The sequence below is a fragment of the Styela clava genome, chromosome 6 (assembly GCF_964204865.1).
Source record: "Styela clava chromosome 6, kaStyClav1.hap1.2, whole genome shotgun sequence".
Lineage (NCBI taxonomy): Eukaryota > Metazoa > Chordata > Ascidiacea > Stolidobranchia > Styelidae > Styela > Styela clava.
In genome coordinates, this window is record NC_135255.1 from 13,133,580 (window position 1) to 13,152,479 (window position 18,900).

General features: G+C 35.4%; 1 protein-coding gene across 1 annotated transcript; it reads right to left on the minus strand.

Moving 5' to 3' along the window:
• Window positions 1-404: 404 nt before the first annotated feature.
• LOC120330809 (beta-1,3-galactosyltransferase 5-like) lies at window positions 405-4,485 on the minus strand. The gene is made up of 4 exons (XM_039397754.2): window positions 4,281-4,485; window positions 3,150-3,322; window positions 2,576-2,795; window positions 405-1,999 (listed from the first exon to the last, which is right to left on the minus strand). Exons 1-4 carry the CDS (start codon window positions 4,376-4,378, stop codon window positions 1,384-1,386), a joined length of 1,107 nt encoding a protein of 368 aa, XP_039253688.2. The 5' UTR covers window positions 4,379-4,485; the 3' UTR covers window positions 405-1,383.
• Window positions 4,486-18,900: the final 14,415 nt, after the last annotated feature.

Consider the following 18,900-nt stretch of genomic DNA (forward strand, 5'->3'; position numbering starts at 1 on the left):
AAAAAATTGATAACGGCTGATTATGACTCAACATCAACGAAGTGCTGCCCGCAAACATTGAACCACAAGTGAGATGGCTTCTGGACTTGACACCAAGCAGTCCTGCCAATAAATGATATCCACATTGCGCGACATTCTGGATCTTTTGAAAACAGTGGAATATAACTGAAAATCCATTTCGTTGTCTATACTATACGTACAGCCAGCGGAACAATCAAAATAACCATTTTCAACAGCCAAACAAAACGGAAACGTATAATCCTACTTGCAACTGACAGGAGCCAAATGGACGTTTTTGTTTTATTGCCGTCCAGTAAACAAGATCACGTGACCCGTGCAAGTCCTCTATACCGGTAACACCATATGTTGCAGGTGTTTATTTTTTGGTGAAGCTCATATCATAATCTTAATCAAGCAATATTATTAACGGACAGTCACAGAAGAAAGAAAGATTTAATCACGGTGTTTCTAGCACATGATTTGCCACGCTACTAGCTTTGACACTGAAAGGGCATTACGCACTCATATGCGCACTTGCTTAATTACGGGAAAAATGCTGCAGCCCACATAGGCTTAAAATAGAATAATGCAAATCAAAGAAATGGAAAAAAGTATATGAAATTGTTATTCCTATGGTTTTGTTTAGAAGAATTTTAAGATAAAAGCTTTAATTTTCTCTACATTTAATTTGGTCTGAAAGAGGAAACTCTTATGAAATGATCAAAGAGCAAGAACACAGAAATAGCCTAGGCCTATAATAAATCTACACAAACTAGATCAGCAAAGCCCACGCAAGTTTCTGCAGGATTTCCAACAATCAGTTCAAAGGTTTTCTAAACCTTGCTCTTACCGATATGTGTTTTCTTTTTCAGTTCCTCTGGCTTTAGTTTATCCTTTACTTCTTGCTGCTCCATACTGGGAATACCAGGTCAAAATCTTGCCGAGGGGAAGATTATTAAGAGGGCAGTGTTCACGTGCACAAAGCCTGCTCTGCTCTGCGACTCGTGTTTAGTAGTTAAATAGCAATTACGGCTCCTTCTCTGTTTTATCCAAATTATTTATTTTATAACAAGTATTCCTTAGTTTGGTATCCACACATAGTTTTAGTATATATTTTTTATAAACATATATTTATTTAAAAAAAGTCAGCGATAGAGAAGCCCGGCCCAACCCGATCCGAACGTAATGATTGACATTTCAGGCCCGACCCGCCCGAATTTCGGGTCGGGTCGGGCTTCAGATCTTAGCTCTGAGGCAGAGATTTTCTGCCTATAAAACATTTTGTGTTGAAAAAATACGTTAGTAAAAACTCCTCTTGCATCAACTTACATGCGAATTCATACAAATGTTTATTTGTATGCGTTTTAAATAATTAAAATAATACTATTTTCGAAGACAGTGCTTATGTTCAGCTATACCAGTTTCCAATTCTTTCCAGTGGGATACAGTGAGACGTAAAATGTCTTCAGCAGTTGCAAAGTCCGTATCTCCTCTGAAATGCTGTACAATCTTTGGCTTGAACCCCATACTTGAACTATCAATTGGTTCAATGAGTTTCGGTTTTATCTTTTGTCTCAAAATACCGGTTATCCAAACATCGTCCATTGGAAGTATCTTTTCTTTTCTTGAAACATCATACAATTTAGCAGCGCTCACTACGGGCATCATATACCAACCTCCCAAGCAAAATGCTGGAAAATAATCCATGGGATATTCTTTTGGATCTAAATAGTACTTGGAATCTAATCTCCTCGCGGGTTCCGCCTTATTTTTATACGTAAACACACATAAAATGGGCATTTGTTGAATTTGCTTTAAACGATTATTTGCTTTTTCACGTGGCAATCTTTCAAGAGCGTATCTCATATGCCGTCGTAGGTGTATCGGCAATACCTTAACATCCAGCGTTAAATCATCATCACCCGTTGCATAAAAATAATCTTTGGGTAAATTTTCTTTCGCCCATTGCATTCCCGACAACACCTTGTAACCGATATGTCTGAAAAAGGTGTTATAAACTAAACATTCATTATGCATGTTAACGACTTTCACCTTCATTGGGCACAGTTTGGTCCAAAAAATTCTGGTGAGAGAATTTTTAAAAAAAAAAATTTTCCAATGAATAGAAATTTGATGAAATGATTTAAAATTACTGTTTATTTGTGAATTACAATACATTAAAAATAGGTCATGTTGATGGCGAAATAAATTTCGTTAATACCTGTTTATGTCCTGTTTGGATTTTACAATAATTTTATCCTAAGTTGATAATAATGAATTTCAGATTTGGTGTCAACAATGAGTTTTCTTCATGCACTTCACTATCGGTTATGAAATCTATTCGATTTGTCACTCGAAGGAGCATCAACTCGGGAGTGAAATCACTAAACAAATTTCAGCAGGTTTTGTTTTTCTAATGGCCACTCATAAATTAGCTAATAGGCGGAGTCTTTCGCTTTGTTTTTATCAAATACCCAGATTCAATACAATGAAAATTTGTGTTATGTTAAAAGAATAGTTACTATAGATTGACCCTCTCTAGTTAATACGTATTATTGGTTTTATTTCGAACTACCTGTAGTCGTCGACTCCAATAAACTGTAGAATGTCTCCATGTTTTGAGTGTTCAGTTTCAATTTTCTGTTGAACATCTTTCGTCGTCGATCCAATAATGAAGACAACGTCAATGACAACATTGTCAATGTGAGATATCCTACCCCATGTTTGACGGACGATATCCCTTCGTGCTTTATATTCGGCCGCCGCTTTTATCATCACAACTATTTTTATAAGATCTAAAAAAGTTCACGAATACAAAATTGATAATTCTTGCCAGCAAAATAAAACCAACTAATTATGCCTCTACCCAGGTCGCGACATCAGCCATGCCTGCATTGCCAGACAAATCTATCTATCAACCAATATGTATATTTGTACAATTAATATATCTTTTGATGAAGCATACAATTTTAAGAATAATAGCTAAAGATTCGCAAAAAGGAAAAAAACTTTTGGGTAACTATTGGGAAGTTTTGACCCATATTCACCAATCAAGTTATCACTAATAAAGTGAGAGATGACAACATGAAACCCAATTCCACTTTGATGACAAATCAAAACTAGTAATAAACAATACAATTTTTTCTCACCCTTTTGTGTTGTATATGGGCAAAATACGCCATTTTTTATATTATTCATAACTTTCCATGGTTCTAAAGTGAAGAAAAATTCGTCTCTCATGCTGCTTTTGTTGAAATTGATGTTCAAATCATTTCTCGTCATTTCCCACAAATTGTCAATATATTCGTAATCACCAATCTTCCTGTTGTGTTAAAATATCTCTGATGAGGAGTTTTCTCATATATATATATCACTAAGTGCTTAGCAATACTGTAACTGAAGACATTTATCATCGATATGGCATGTAATATTTATTCCTTCATCACTGCAATTTTAGAATGACATCATTTTAACGAGAAGTTTGGTTGGACAATTTCATGAGTTTAAAAATGAACCTAGGATAAAAATATTCTTGGGAATTTATATTAATGATAATAGCTGCTTATTACTCTAAAATCTTCAAATCTTTTTGCAAGATTAACTTCACGGCGCTACCAACTGGTAGTCAATTTAATGTGGGGTAAGGAATGGGATAGGCGACTAGCATGTATAAATAAAAACATGAAAAAGTGACTTTAACTACTGAGCACTATTTGCTATCAATGCAATAATATAGACTAATTTCTGCAATCGTCTGTATATTTATATATATATTCTTTTATTAGTTTTTTTTAATTTTTAATTTTTTTTAGTAACTGAATGTTTTGCTAGTTTAAAGTTTTATTTTTTTCATCTTTTCAGGGAACGAGCCAAGCTCGTATATGTGGTAGCACCCATATTCGTGTCCATATTTTAAGCATCTAAACAAGTATCACTCAATTTACAAAGCAAGTTGTAGATAATAAGGTAGTTTATCTAAAATTTGTTATCAGCAAATAAATATACTACACAATACCATCAACATGATGGAGAGTTCAAATTGCGGATGCAACGAATGCATAAACTGCCGTACAAACCTGGGTGAAAAGCATTATCATATCTACATTATCACAATTTCATTGCATTTCGGGAAAGATGCTCACGAGTGTGTTATAATTGGAGATATATCACGATACACCATCGTGCATTAAGCAGTTTTAAAACAATACCTACAGACTATATTGAATGTTTAAAAATGATTAGTCAAATGTTTCTGTCACAAAAATACTAAACATATTTACCGATTGTACGCCAGATCAAATATTCCGTTTGTGAATAAAAATGCGGCTAGAAAAGATAAAACACCCTGGAACAACTCAACTTTTCTTGTCGACACCATGTCGTTTCTTATAGCTAACAGATTCAACTAAACGATGAACAATAGTGATAAAATAGGTGAGCCAGCGGGTTAAAAATAGCATATCCTTATTCTTACTATCTCATTAGTCAAGCAGGTTTAACCGCACTTTAAACAACAGAGATGAATAAATTAGCCAGAGGGCACGTTACGCACGGATGATTTATTATTATATTATTACATTTTGCTCAAAGCGACGGCGTCTTTCACTCAGCAGTAAACCACTGTCTAAACTAAACTACTCTTGGACTTTATTTAATTTCTGCATTTAAAAGTATTTATGGGTATAGCAACTTTGCGGAACCCGAAACATATATAGACTCTGACTTATTTTCCTATCTGCTAATGACAAATGAACTTCAACCTGTTACGATAATATTAGGCAAGCGCTGTAACAATGTACATACTGTAACTGTTTTGCATTGTATAATATTCAATTCTAATGATTCTTTATTTGTTCCTGTTGTCGAGGAATGACAGCCTCACATATAAGACAAACAATGAATATATATTTTTGATATTGAACCTTTAAGCAAGCTATACGTCAGTTTGGACCATAAATAGGAAATTTTTATCGATGTCGAGAACTGAATTATACTCAGACTTTTCCAGTTTGATGATGATAGAATGGTTCAACATACCTACAGACTGTATATAAATTTTCGAGTCCAATGCCCAATGTTTTTACAGAATCGAGTTATCGTCTCCAAGTTTTGTTTTTACAGTGAAAATGATTGGGATTGTCATCTTGCTTTGTGATTCTTCTCATTAGATAATAAATATGTAATCAACGAATAGTAGCAATCAAATAAACCGCTTTGCATTGACTCAAGGTAAAACAGTCTCATATCTTAGAGACGAAGGCAACAACATTGATTATTTAAAAGTATCTGAATTTTGTACGTGATTCAATTGTTCAATGTTATTTATTATGGTAGCAAATAGGAAAGGGCTTATAACACCACCCTGCACACATCAAATCACACATATCAATCATTTTTATAAGAAAAAAAATACAAATACCAACGAAAATTGTGTGGCAGGAGTCACGGGAACCTCAAAAAGGTCTTCAGGTCGCGACACCTACCACGATTACTAATTCAGGTTAGTGAGTACAAAAGTTGGATGAGACACCAAAACACTTCAATAAATATTTTAAGGAAAAAGGAACACTTTTTAAAAACAGAAAATTAACAAATATGAATCATAAGTGATTTATAAGAACATAACATCCCGTTTGTAATTTTTTTTTTTTTTTAAATCCGCGACTGAATTTACAACAAATGCATCGTAATACACTGTATAAATTCATCAGGTATATAAAAAGAGGAAAAAAATATAATGATGTACTATAATTACTTAGGGGGGATCAGCCAGTATCCTGATCACTAACATAGCGCAAGCAACGTCTTCAACAAAAATTCGGATTTCAAAAATTCCGAATCCGAATTCGTTTGCAGAGAGTTGCTTGACAGAATCAAAGCATGTTTGGACAGAATAAATAGGAATTCAAGTTTTTCTTCACCCGTCGCCCAGGTCGTCCTGACGCAAACTTGTTCTTTTCAGTAATACTGGCTAATTAGTAAGATGTCAGAGATGGCGTAACAACTGAAATTATAGAAGACGCTGAGACGCATTTTCATTCAAACAAATTTTCAGGTCGCGACCGCGGAACCACCGCGAGGTGCACAAACTTTAATTTTGATGACGTCTCACACACAAATAAACGAATACGATAGAACAAACCCACAAAACATTTTAAACTAAATGAAAGTAATATGCTAGCTTAAATATCCTATCTGTGTTAGAGGTAAGATCGGGCCCAAAAATTTCAGCCCGTCCCAGGCCCGTGGGTATTAAATCCGACCCAGCCCGACCCCGACTAATTAACTGGATTTGCAAGACCGAGCCCAAAGCAAACCCGAAATTTCATATTTTATTTAGGAGTTCTTTGAATTGTCATTGCAAGAATTTAGTACAGTATGTGTCGTGTACAGTATGTGTCTTGGTGAGTGATAATGTGGTGATAGTGTGCCGTTATCAAATTCTTTAAATATTCACAAGCTCCCTCATTTCAATGGAAAGCAGATGACAAACTACTGTTATTAGAGACGAAGGCAACAACATTGATTATTTAAAAGTATCTGAATTTTGTACGTGATTCAATTGTTCAATGTTATTTATTATGGTAGCAAATAGGAAAGGGCTTATAACACCACCCTGCACACATCAAATCACACATATCAATCATTTTTATAAGAAAAAAAATACAAATACCAACGAAAATTGTGTGGCAGGAGTCACGGGAACCTCAAAAAGGTCTTCAGGTCGCGACACCTACCACGATTACTAATTCAGGTTAGTGAGTACAAAAGTTGGATGAGACACCAAAACACTTCAATAAATATTTTAAGGAAAAAGGAACACTTTTTAAAAACAGAAAATTAACAAATATGAATCATAAGTGATTTATAAGAACATAACATCCCGTTTGTAAGTGTGTTTTTTTTAAAACCGCGACTGAATTTACAACAAATGCATCGTAATACACTGTATAAATTAATCAGGTATATAAAAAGAGGAAAAAAATATAATGATGTACTATAATTACTTAGGGGGGATCAGCCAGTATCCTGATCACTAACATAGCGCAAGCAACGTCTTCAACAAAAATTCGGATTTCAAAAATTCCGAATCCGAATTCGTTTGCAGAGAGTTGCTTGACAGAATCAAAGCATGTTTGGACAGAATAAATAGGAATCCAAGTTTTTCTTCACCCGTCGCCCAGGTCGTCCTGACGCAAACTTGTTCTTTTCAGTAATACTGGCTAATTAGTAAGATGTCAGTGATGGCGTAACAACTGAAATTATAGAAGACGCTGAGACGCATTTTCATTCAAACAAATTTTCAGGTCGCGACCGCGGAACCACCGCGAGGTGCACAAACTTTAATTTTGATGACGTCTCACACACAAATAAACGAATACGATAGAACAAACCCACAAAACATTTTAAACTAAATGAAAGTAATATGCTAGCTTAAATATCCTATCTGTGTTAGAGGTAAGATCGGGCCCAAAAATTCCAGCCCGTCCCAGGCCCGTGGGTATTAAATCCGACCCAGCTCGACCCCGACTAATTAACTGGATTTGCAAGACCAAGCCCAAAGCAAACCCGAAATTTCATATTTTATTTAGGAGTTCTTTGAATTGTCATTGCAAGAATTTAGTACAGTATGTGTCGTGTTGATGAGGCAACTTCTGTTTTTTGCAAACGCCTCAGCGCACTATGGTAGTAGAGAGGGGGAGAAAGAGTGTGCACAAGCAGCAGGCACGGCACTGCTGAATTATCAACTGACGCAGTTTAAAATGTGTATTAGTTATCGATTTAAACCACGAGGTTCTTTTTTAATTTATGAGCTGACCATTTCGCTCACAGGCTATCGCCACAGTGACAGCCAACTGTGAACCATGTATAGAGGACTTGCACGGGTCACGTGACTTTGTTACTGGACGGCAATAAAACAAAAACGTCCATTTGGCTCCTGTCACTTGCAAGTCAGATTATACGTTTTTGTTTGGTTTGGCTGTTGAAAATGGTTATTTCGTATTGTTCCGTTGGCTGTACGTATAGTATAGATAGACAACGAACTGGATCTTCAGTTATTTTCCACTGATTGCAAAAGATCCGGAACGTCGCGCATTGTGGATATCATCTATTACCTATTGGCAGAACTGCTTGGTGTCAAGTCGAGAAGCTATCTCACTTGTGTTTCACTGTTTGCGGACAGCACTTCGTTGATGGTGAGTGATAATGTGGTGATAGTGTGCCGTTATCAAATTCTTTAAATATTCACAAGCTCCCTCATTTCAATGGAAAGCAGATGACAAACTACTGTTATTAGTAGGCCTAGGCGTGGCGCGTGGGCCTACTTGCAGTTGCAGACTTGACTTGTGTAAGACATTAGGGAATTAATAATCAATTGCTACAAGGTATTGTTTCCCTAATTAGCAGGTAATCTATTACTAAGTGTAAAAGGTTGAATAGATAACTAAAGTTTAACACCAGTGGTCATGCAAAAAATAACCAGAATTCAATTGAATTCGCCATCTAGGAATACGCTCGCCACCGCATCTCTAATCACCCTGGTAGTTTCACATGTTCCAATCCCATGCGGGGATAGTTATGTGCGAGAGGATTGCAGCTCTACTCCCACCGAGGGTGGGTCACATGACCGCTGATCGGTTACGACCATTCCCCACCATCCAAGACCATGCTTCTGAAAACAAGAGAGCTACACAAATATATGGACACGTTAGACCAGAGCGAATCAGTCCTTACCGGTACCAATGAGCATATATACAATGAGTGGAAACTTGCAAAGATTTGCTCATTGTGGCATTGTTCCCTGCATTTTTACGTCGTCCAGCTAAATGGTTCGTTGCATATTAAGAAAACGCATTGCTCGCTGCCAAAACCCCTTGCTTCAGCTCAGTCGGGTGCGAAATTGGCCGTATTAACTTGACTTGAGGTCTTTAATTCTTCAATACATATTTGATTTTGGGTTTCGAAGTATGGTACGCTGAAAGCATACAACTATGAGCATATGCTTATTGGGAATGCATATCTATTAGACAGAAAACGTATCTACAGAACAGAATATGAACCAGTCGCCGAGAGGAGTGCGGTTATTTATGTATTTATTAATTGATATAACATGGGAATTACATATTGTAATATTCAAGGTCTTGAATCCAAGTAACACAGGCTTCAATTGTTCACAGAATATATTGCATGAAAGTAAATAGAAATACAACATACGTCCGTCGCTCACCGAGAGTAGTTCTAGAATCCCCTGTCATGTGGCCTAAACTAGATCACTAGATGTCCTCATATTATTACGTCATAGACCAAATATAAGACATATAATATAGCAGTATTCCATGGACATTACATCCCTCCCTAACTTAAATCTGAAATTTATCACATTAAATTTCACTTGGGAATATGCATAATCTAGTAGAACATTTCACACATAGCTGTCACAAATGTAAATCAAGTATAAGCAATATGTTATGACACTAGATAGTACTTGGCTAACCTAAAATTTCCATTCATGAAATATTTGTCTGAAATAGTTATCAAGCACACTTAAGTATCATGCAATAAACTTAAAAATGAAATATAGTACTGTGATATTGAAAAGTTAACACACTACAATGAAATTCACTTCTCAAAGTAATGAAATTATAACAATCAAAATTCAGGCATAATCAACTTTATACATAACAATTTATCATTAATTGACTACACCCCTTTTGTAAGTGTAACACAATCACAGTTCATTTCTTTTACACAGTTGGTAATGTTTATATACAGTCTACTCATGTTTGATCAAGCTTGATATCATAGTTTCAAAAATAGTGTTAGTATTAGTAAGTCACCAAGCTTGATATTGCTAAACAGTCCATATTATTTATGTTTTCTCAGTACAGTCCTTGGGATAAATGTTCATTTATACAATTTATAATCTCTGAAGCGTTTAGGCAGTTTGATTGGACGCTTTGATTTGCGATGAGCCACTATCTCGTTATGAGGTTGATCATTTGAGAAACTAGATGAAATCTGCTCATCAGCTGGAGAATCAGATTCATTTGATGCCTCAGGAATTATATCAGCAGCCACTTCCATTTCATCTGATATTTCAGGAACACGAGTCTGAAATTGTCGATCATTCACCTTTTTAAACTGAGATATATTTCTGGTTTTGTTACCCAAACCAGGACTTCTTGCAGTAACCATACTTCCCTTCACAGCAACAACAGTCATAGGCTCTGGGTTATATGCTGGAGTTAACTTGTTATATCTTCTTTGTCGAACCAACACCATGTCACCAATATGCAGTTGAGAAGCAGGTCGTGTGCAAAGTCTCTTATCAGCATACCTTTTCTGTATGGTTTTCTGTTTCGAATCACATTCTCGCAATTCTTTATCATCTGCAACTTTTATTACTTCAGGAAATAAAACTTTAATATTTCTTCCATAAAGCAGTTCAGCAGGAGCTTTATGTGTTGTTACATGTGGAGCCGCTCTGTAATTTCTTAGAAATTTATACAATTCTTGTTTCCATGATTTTCCTTCAACTGTAGCAGTTTTGATTGCTTTATTTAGTGGTTTCATGAAATTTTCAGCTTGGGCATTTCCTCTTGGCCATAACGGAGTTATTTTCTGATGATGAATTCCACAGTAGTCCATGAATCTTTTAAATTTGTGACTTTGAAACGGTGTTCCATTATCTGTCTTGAGCACTTCACAAAATCCATGTGTAGCAAATATTTTGTCAAAGATTGGAATCACGCTACGAGCTGATGTCGATTTTACGAGTTCAACTACAGGAAATCTTGAGTAGTTGTCAATGACTACTAAGAGATAATCATCATTAGGATACGGTCCACAGAAATCAGCACTAAGAGATTTCCAAACAGCTCTTGGCAATTCACTCATTCGTAAAGGTTGGAATCTTTTATCTTTTGTAACAGCGGCACAAGCTGGGCAATTTTTTATGTAGTTTTCCACCATTGAGTCAATATTAGGAAATCATAACTTTGCTCTAATCAATGCTTTTGTTTTAGCAACTCCTTGATGTCCCTCATGTGCTATGGAGACCATTTGCTTTCTCATCTTCACAGGAACTACTATACGATGTTCACGAAGAATTATGCCTTGTTCAGTTATGCTCAATTCATTAGATAAACTTTCAAAATTTCGCATTTCTTCACAGTTTCGATAATCTTGCCATTTTCCAGAAACAATGCATTTTTTCACATTTTGCATCATAGGGTCATTGAAAGTCTCTTCTTCTATTTCTTTTAGTGTGATCGCTTTTGGACAAGCACTTTCACACACATAGTTCAGAAATTCTTCTGCAATTTTCAGATCACGGTTATTCTCTGCTTCCGATGGATGACGTGACAAATAATCTGCTGGATTATTCGCTCCAGGTCTGTATATCACAACAAAATCATATTGCTGTAGTCGTAAACACCATCTTTCTATTCTTGGAGAAGGCTTTGCAGTAACATTTGAAAATATACTAACCAATGGTCTGTGGTCAGTAATAACATTGAATTTCATTCCATATAGGTACAAGTGAAAGTGTTCAACTCCCCAACGAACAGCCAGTGCTTCACGTTCGATTTGAGAGTAACGAGTTTCAACATCATCAAGACTTCTTGATGCATAAGCAACAACTTGTACTTTTCCACTTTTTGAGCTTCTTTGTGTCAAAATTGCTCCTATTCCGAATGGCGATCCATCTACAATTAATTCAGTCTTTAGATCAGGATCAAAATATGACATAACCGTGTCACTTGTTAGATTTTCTTTCAACTTCAGCCAGGCACTTTCACATTCATCACTCCAGATGAAATCAGAATTTTTCTTTGTCAATTCCCTCAGCGGCTTCACAAGAATTGCTAAATCTTTAATGAATCTTGAGAGATATTGCGCCATGCCTAACAAAGACTTCACTTGTGATTTATCTGTAGGTCTGAAAGCTTCTTTGAGTGCTTTAATTTTCTTTGGATCAGGAGACACTCCACGTTCACCAAAAATATTACCATAGAACTCCATAGATGATTTGAAAAACTCACATTTTCTTTTATTAAGCGTAAGACCTTTTTCTTTGATTCGTTGTAAACATGCTCTGATATGCTTCTCGTGACCATCATCATTTTTGCTAAAAATATAGATGTCATCCGAAATATTCTTCACGCCTTCTAGTCCTTGAAGAACTTGTTCAATTATAAACTGGAATTTTTCAGTCGCTGCATTCACCCCGAAATTGAGACGTTTATGTCTATAGATCCCAAGGTGTGTACTGAACGTTGTAATATATCTGCTGTCTGGGTGTAACTCTATTTGATGGTATCCTTGATTTAAATCAAGTTTTGAAAATACCTTGCAACCATTCAGGTCATGAATTAGCTCATCCATTGTTGGCATTGGATGTTTCACCCTTTTGATAGCTTTATTCGCAGCTCTCATATCCGTACACAATCGAATATTATCAGGATCACTGGATTTAGGTACCACAACTATAGGAGATACCCACGGAGTTGGTGTATTATCCACATCTTCACAGATATCATTTTCATATAGCTCTTTAATTGCCTTTTCCACTTTAGCTCTGGTTTTAAATGGTACTCTTCTGTGTTTTTGATGTACTGGATCCACAGATTCATCGATGTTCAGCTTTAACTGGTATCCTTTGAGTTTTCCGACACCATGAAATATACTATCATACTCTGACAGAATTTCCTTTGTACGCTTTTCTCGTTCATTTTCAACGGAATGTATAATCTTCAGTATTCCAAGTTGTTCTGCTGTGTCATTGGACATTAAACAACCTTTGGCATGTTTCATTACATAGAAATCAGCTGACAGTTGCTGGCCATCATTTGACTTCACATTTGCAGCAAATTTTCCAATTAACTGCAGTGGTTTTTCACTACCATAAGCAAATAACTTTGTATCAGCAGGACACAACCTGCAACATTTGGAAGTATTCCTCCGTATTTCTTGATACGCTTTGTTGTCTAGGATGTTAACACTAGAACCACTGTCAACAATAAAACAGCATTTAACACTATTAACATCCACTTCAACTGTTGGAAGCTTATTACAAATCTGAGACTGTTCAACCTTCATTGAGTATTCAGAATTTGCACAACTTTGAGATTCAACTTTACTTGAGTTGTTTGAGCTTGCTTTCAAATTATTAACAGAATGTGAAAACTTCTTCTGTTTTGGCTTCCTACAAAACTTTGCAAAATGACCATAATCATTGCAATTAAAACATTTTCGCCCTTTAGCAGGACACTGACCTTTGTGTGGAAACGAGCCGCCACAATAAAAACAAATTTTCACTGAGTAATTGTTTTTCTTGCGTGTTTTGTTTTGGTTCACTGATTTGATCCGATACGCATTCTCTTGTGCAGTTTCTTCAGTGTTTCCTTCCATCACAGACAGATGAGATTTTGCCAGTTCCATTGCTTTACCACTGTCGAGTAGGGTTTTTAAATCCATCTTTTTGCTTAAACATTTTTTCCTTAATTCTGACGATTTGCATCCCTGAATTATTTGACTTTTGATTTCCCCTTCTACCTTTTCAGGATCGAACTCACAATTTACAGCCATTTTCTTAAGTCGTGTACAAAATTGATCAAGTGACTCACCCTCATGTTGTTTTGTGTTGCGAAACAAATAAATTTCGTACTCACTATTGGCTTTGGGAACAAAATATTCGGTCAATTTTCTTCTTGTATCAGCAAAAGTATCATTTTCCTCCTTCAAGGTTTCATAAATATCGTAACATTGCTCACCCATGTAGTGCAACATTAGAGATTTCTTCCTTTGCTTATCTTCATCAGAATCTTTGATATTCATTGCAAGTGTCAAGTTATCAAATCGTCCAAGCCATTTCTTTCATCTTGGTCCGGCACTTGACAAATCAGCGCAATCAAAAATTGGATAGTCCGGTAACGCAGACGCCATTTTTCACGTTTGAAATTAGCGGTGACACCAAGTCTGTAAGTAACGTTACGGTAGCACTTAAAGCAAAATTTTCCCCGACGAGCTTCTCTATTCCACGTATGTTGGAGACTTAAAATAATCCTCGTCGCCAGATGTAATATTCAAGGTCTTGAATCCAAGTAACACAGGCTTCAATTGTTCACAGAATATATTGCATGAAAGTAAATAGAAATACAACATACGTCCGTCGCTCACCGAGAGTAGTTCTAGAATCCCCTGTCATGTGGCCTAAACTAGATCACTAGATGTCCCCATATTATTACGTCATAGACCAAATATAAGACATATAATATAGCAGTATTCCATGGACATTACACATATTTATCCAAGGGGAGAGGAAAGCCGAAAAGAAGGCCTAAATATATGGTGAACCACGGCCTCTCTCAATCATAGCTCTGTGCTCCATATGAATCACATGGCTCTGTGAGCTATTCGTTTACTTATTAAAAATACTGATTTTAACTATAAATTACTCTGGGATATCTTGCCATTAAAAACAAAAGCCAGAAAATGGAAGAAAAGCAGGGAATGAAATGTGTGTATTATGTAATGGAGAACCTGAGTTTGTTTCACATATTTTCATGTATTGTGAATTTACAAAAAATATTTATGAAGATTTTGTTCAATAGTGAGAAATATTTCATGACTGCTATTAACTATGTGAGCTATTTTTTCTGCAATGCAAAATATTTCCTTCGTCTGCTATTTACTATGTGAATTAATTTTTCTGTAATGTAAAGTATTTCCATAACTGCTTTTACTATGTGGGCTGTTTTTTCGGTACTCGTAGTATGTGTACCAGGTTAGGTTACGATTCTCCTTATTTTTGTTCTATTAAAAGTTCGGGAATTGTCTGTGTTACACAAGTGAATATCCCCCTACCGATAGAATTTAGTCCATTTACACAACTTGATATAAAATAGGCGAACAAAATTAGTTACCTTCATATTGGTACACATACTTCTGGCGCACCATTTTTTTTGTAATGTAAAATATTTAATATGTGAACTAATTTTTCTGTAATGCAAAATATTTTCCACAGCTTCTGTATTTTTTATATGTCACTTTTCATTTCATCGATAATACACATTGTTCATTCTTTGTGGAGTTTTTGGTAACTTTACAGATGGAATAAGACCGACATTCAGCTTTTTCTGTTTCACAACTGTAATACAAAAAGGTACTCTTGAAGTATGTAAACCCAGTTGGTAGACACCGGAACCATGTGTACTAGGTTAGGGTCTACTACATACAAACATTCCCAAACTTTTCAAGCCGCACCGCACCCCCTTTTTAGAATTGTGAAGTCTTGCGCCCCACCTCAAAAATAATTAGCTAACAATAATAAGCTACAAATAACAGTAGTAAGGCGTAAGTATGTTTTATTGGAAAAACATGTGGAAAAAATAAACATGTGGAAAAAATAAATGACAAGTTTTGATATGCATAAAATTAGCCAAGTCCAGAAGTCAGTATTTTAAACTAATAGAGAGAGAGAGAGTTTATTTCGTTCGTCAAACCATGAACATATATAAATTATAATAAAAAAAAAACAGATGCTCAGGTGTTTGACTGGGAGACAACGTTACAACATTTCGGGTCATTTAACAGGTTCGGTGTTAAATTCTTCAATACCTCTCATATACCTTATTCACTATATACATTATTCACAAGAATTTTTGATTTGGAAAGTACTAAATAATCATGTTTTGTCCTAAGATCATCATTTATTCAGCTGATAAGTTGACATGTATTGCATATCAACTGCATAAAAATGGGTTAGCAAGGATACCCATTATTTGGAAAATTTGTCTACTAAAAATGAATGTAATAGGACATGGATTTTTTATAAGCAAAGATGGGGAAAATTCTATTATCATAGCACTTTAATTATAAACATTTGATAATAGTAATGAAATCACGAGTAGATTTCTTTATAAACTATAATTTGAACACATCAAATTATAATACTTGATTATGACTGGCAAGTGATTTGAAGGATAGTAACACACAATAATACATGATCAGGATTTGACCCTTCTCCAGCAGATATATATATGAAATAAAGTGCTCATGTACATATCTATATTCGGCTACAGAGCACGTAACATAGAATGAATTTTAAGGCGAAATATTGATAATATACTGAAATATCAATGATACCCAATAGGTTATTTTTAAATAAGTATTACCGGTACTAAAAAATAAATAAAGTGCTCATATACATATAGATATTTGGATACAGAGCAAGTATCATAGAATGAAATTTAAGACAAAAAAATGATAAAATACTAGAATAGCAATTATAATAAACATTATGATACTTTTAAATGAAGTATTACTAAAAAATAAATAATGTGGTCATGTACATAGATATTTGGATACAGAGTAAGTGTCATAGAATGGAATTTAGGGCGAAATATGGATGCAAGTATGATAAACAATTTGATATTTTTATTAAAAGTGTTACTAAAAAATAAAATAATAGATTATGGAGTTCCAGCAAGTGTGCTCATAACAAATAAAAAGATAGCAATTCATTTACCACAGTGAATTAAATTCATTACACATTCACCGTGCTACTAGCTTCACAGTGGTCTTTCAGCGTACCATACTTCGAAACCCAAAACCAAATATGTATTGAAGAATTAAAGACCTCAACACGGCCAATTTCGCACCCGACTCGGCTGAAGCAAGGGATTTTGGCAGCGAGCAATGCGTTTTCTTAATATGCAGCGAACCATTTAGCTGGACGACGTAAAAAATGCAGGGAACAATGCCACAATGAGCAAATCTTTGCAAGTTTCCACTCATTGTATATATGCTCATTGCCGGTACCTTTGACGCTACCGGTACCCTCAAAAAAGTTCTGAATTTCCAGTAGCAAGAATTTTGCAGAATCAAAACGTACAGCCAGTCACGACACTGACTAAAATCCGTGTTCCCATGGATAAAAAATATTACAGCAAAATTTTAAACGAAATATCAAATTTCATAGAATTCACGCAAAATTTTGAAATAAATAAAAGTAATAGCCTTCTAGCGAAAAAATTAATCTTTAACCACTGAAAATTTCAAAGCAATTGGTCCAGTATTCGAAGAGAAAAGCGACTTTTTAAAAACGTGTCAAAGAACAAGAACAACAACATAATATTGAAACGATCGTTATGTCCACTACGTGTCCAACAAATACCCCCCCCCCCCCCCCCCCAGATAAATCCTATCCTAATGGTGCTTGTACAACTGATCAAAAATGTCTTTCTATTGTTATTGTTAAAAAAGATATGCTACCCGGAATCAAATTCATTTACGACTAGTGGCTGTGGTGGGATATGGACATAAATTTCTCACTCCTTGATCGTTAGATTTTATGAAAACTCTATCTGTATCCATTATCTTACAGATATGGGTGCGACGATGGAATAGATGGATGGCAAAGTATAAATTGCAACAAGACCACAGTGGAACAAGACCTCAGCTTGCGTGACTTGATAATACATCCTCAGTATCCATTTATTGATGCTTATCGTAATGACAAAGTAACTTGTGGCTACTGTGGATTGGTGGAGATAAAGTGTCCATTGTGCTTTAACGAAAGCAACTTCAAGACGACCCTATCAAGAAAAAAAAATTTGTTTCGGTGGGTCCTGTAGTGAAGGTTTCAGTCTAAAGTTGGACACCGATACTACAACCAGATACATTTGCCAATGAAACTTAGCGAGGTGTAATATTGCGACTTTGTGATCTGAAAGAACATTCTGATGGGTAGCCGGCTAGCCGCAACCTTTTGTTTAAAGAATATTATGAGATATGACATAAGAGTCTAAACTTTTATTTGAGAGGGGTGTAACCCAAGCTAATTTGCAAATGGTATTCATGGTACCAAATGTATCACACACTTTACAGTAATTATAAATTATATTTAAAAAATAAAGCACATCAAAAATGTATTTTTAAAAAACAATTGGTTTCATCTGCAGATACTAGGTTGATATTAAGATTGACCATTTCAATGCTAAATTTTCTTTAGTCAAAAGGCACACTTGATTCGCAAAGATTTGTGAATGCGCACAGTACACCAATTTGTCTAATGTTTTGATTTCATAGGCAGGAGGTTGTGGATCGGTGCGGCTCAGGATGGGATATTTTTGCCTATAAATGCATATTACGTGTTTCACTTGAATCCATCGTGCTCAGATTTGACTCTTTTCAAGGTCTGAAGGCTCCAACAGCCTAATTTTATCGGTACACAAGAGAATTTTCAGTGTGGCATGCATGGGTCAGTTGGAGTCACTGACCTCAAGTTATCTATAAGAAAGGATAAGATAACCTGGAAGTAACATTCCATAATTTAGAGTAAAAATGGAATCTGCCTCCACAGCCCTTTTAAATGGAAGATATGATGCCTCGGGGGTAATTTCTATCAAATATTTTACAGTATTATGGTCCTAGTGAAAAGGGGTGTAGGCGGCTTCTTTTTAAAGTGTGGTAGGTCTAGTCGAAAGACACATTAAATGTTTATGCTAACAACTGCAAAGTAATATTTTAACGCATACAAGTTAACAGATTTTGTTGAAATGGTCCTGCCTTTTGCCTTTCTTCAAAATCCCCCTTTTTCTAACTATTCTCGTCCGCTCTGGAGATGGCAAAAATATCGATGGGACATATAATATTCAATATTCAATAACAGCTGATAATGGGTTATCTTCCCGTTTTCCTGAAAATAAATTAAACACTAATCATCATTTGACAGTGCCAAGTTTGTGTATCAGATCAGTAATAAATTACCTGCTAACTAATAAAACAATCAGACAACACCTTCTGACCATTAATGAAGATTTCTTTCAATTTAAAACGCAACTATGCCTACCAATGTGGGTAGTTTTTAGGATAGAATTTATCTGTGGTTGG

Coding starts and splice junctions, on each gene's coding strand:
- LOC120330809 (XM_039397754.2), bottom strand. CDS start 4,378: ATGGTGTCGACAAGAAAAGTTGAGTTGTTCCAGGGTGTTTTATCTTTT. Junction 3,323..4,280: donor TTTGATCTGGCGTACAATCG/GTAAATATGTTT, acceptor TTAACACAACAG/GAAGATTGGTGATTACGAAT. Junction 2,796..3,149: donor CCCATATACAACACAAAAGG/GTGAGAAAAAAT, acceptor GAACTTTTTTAG/ATCTTATAAAAATAGTTGTG.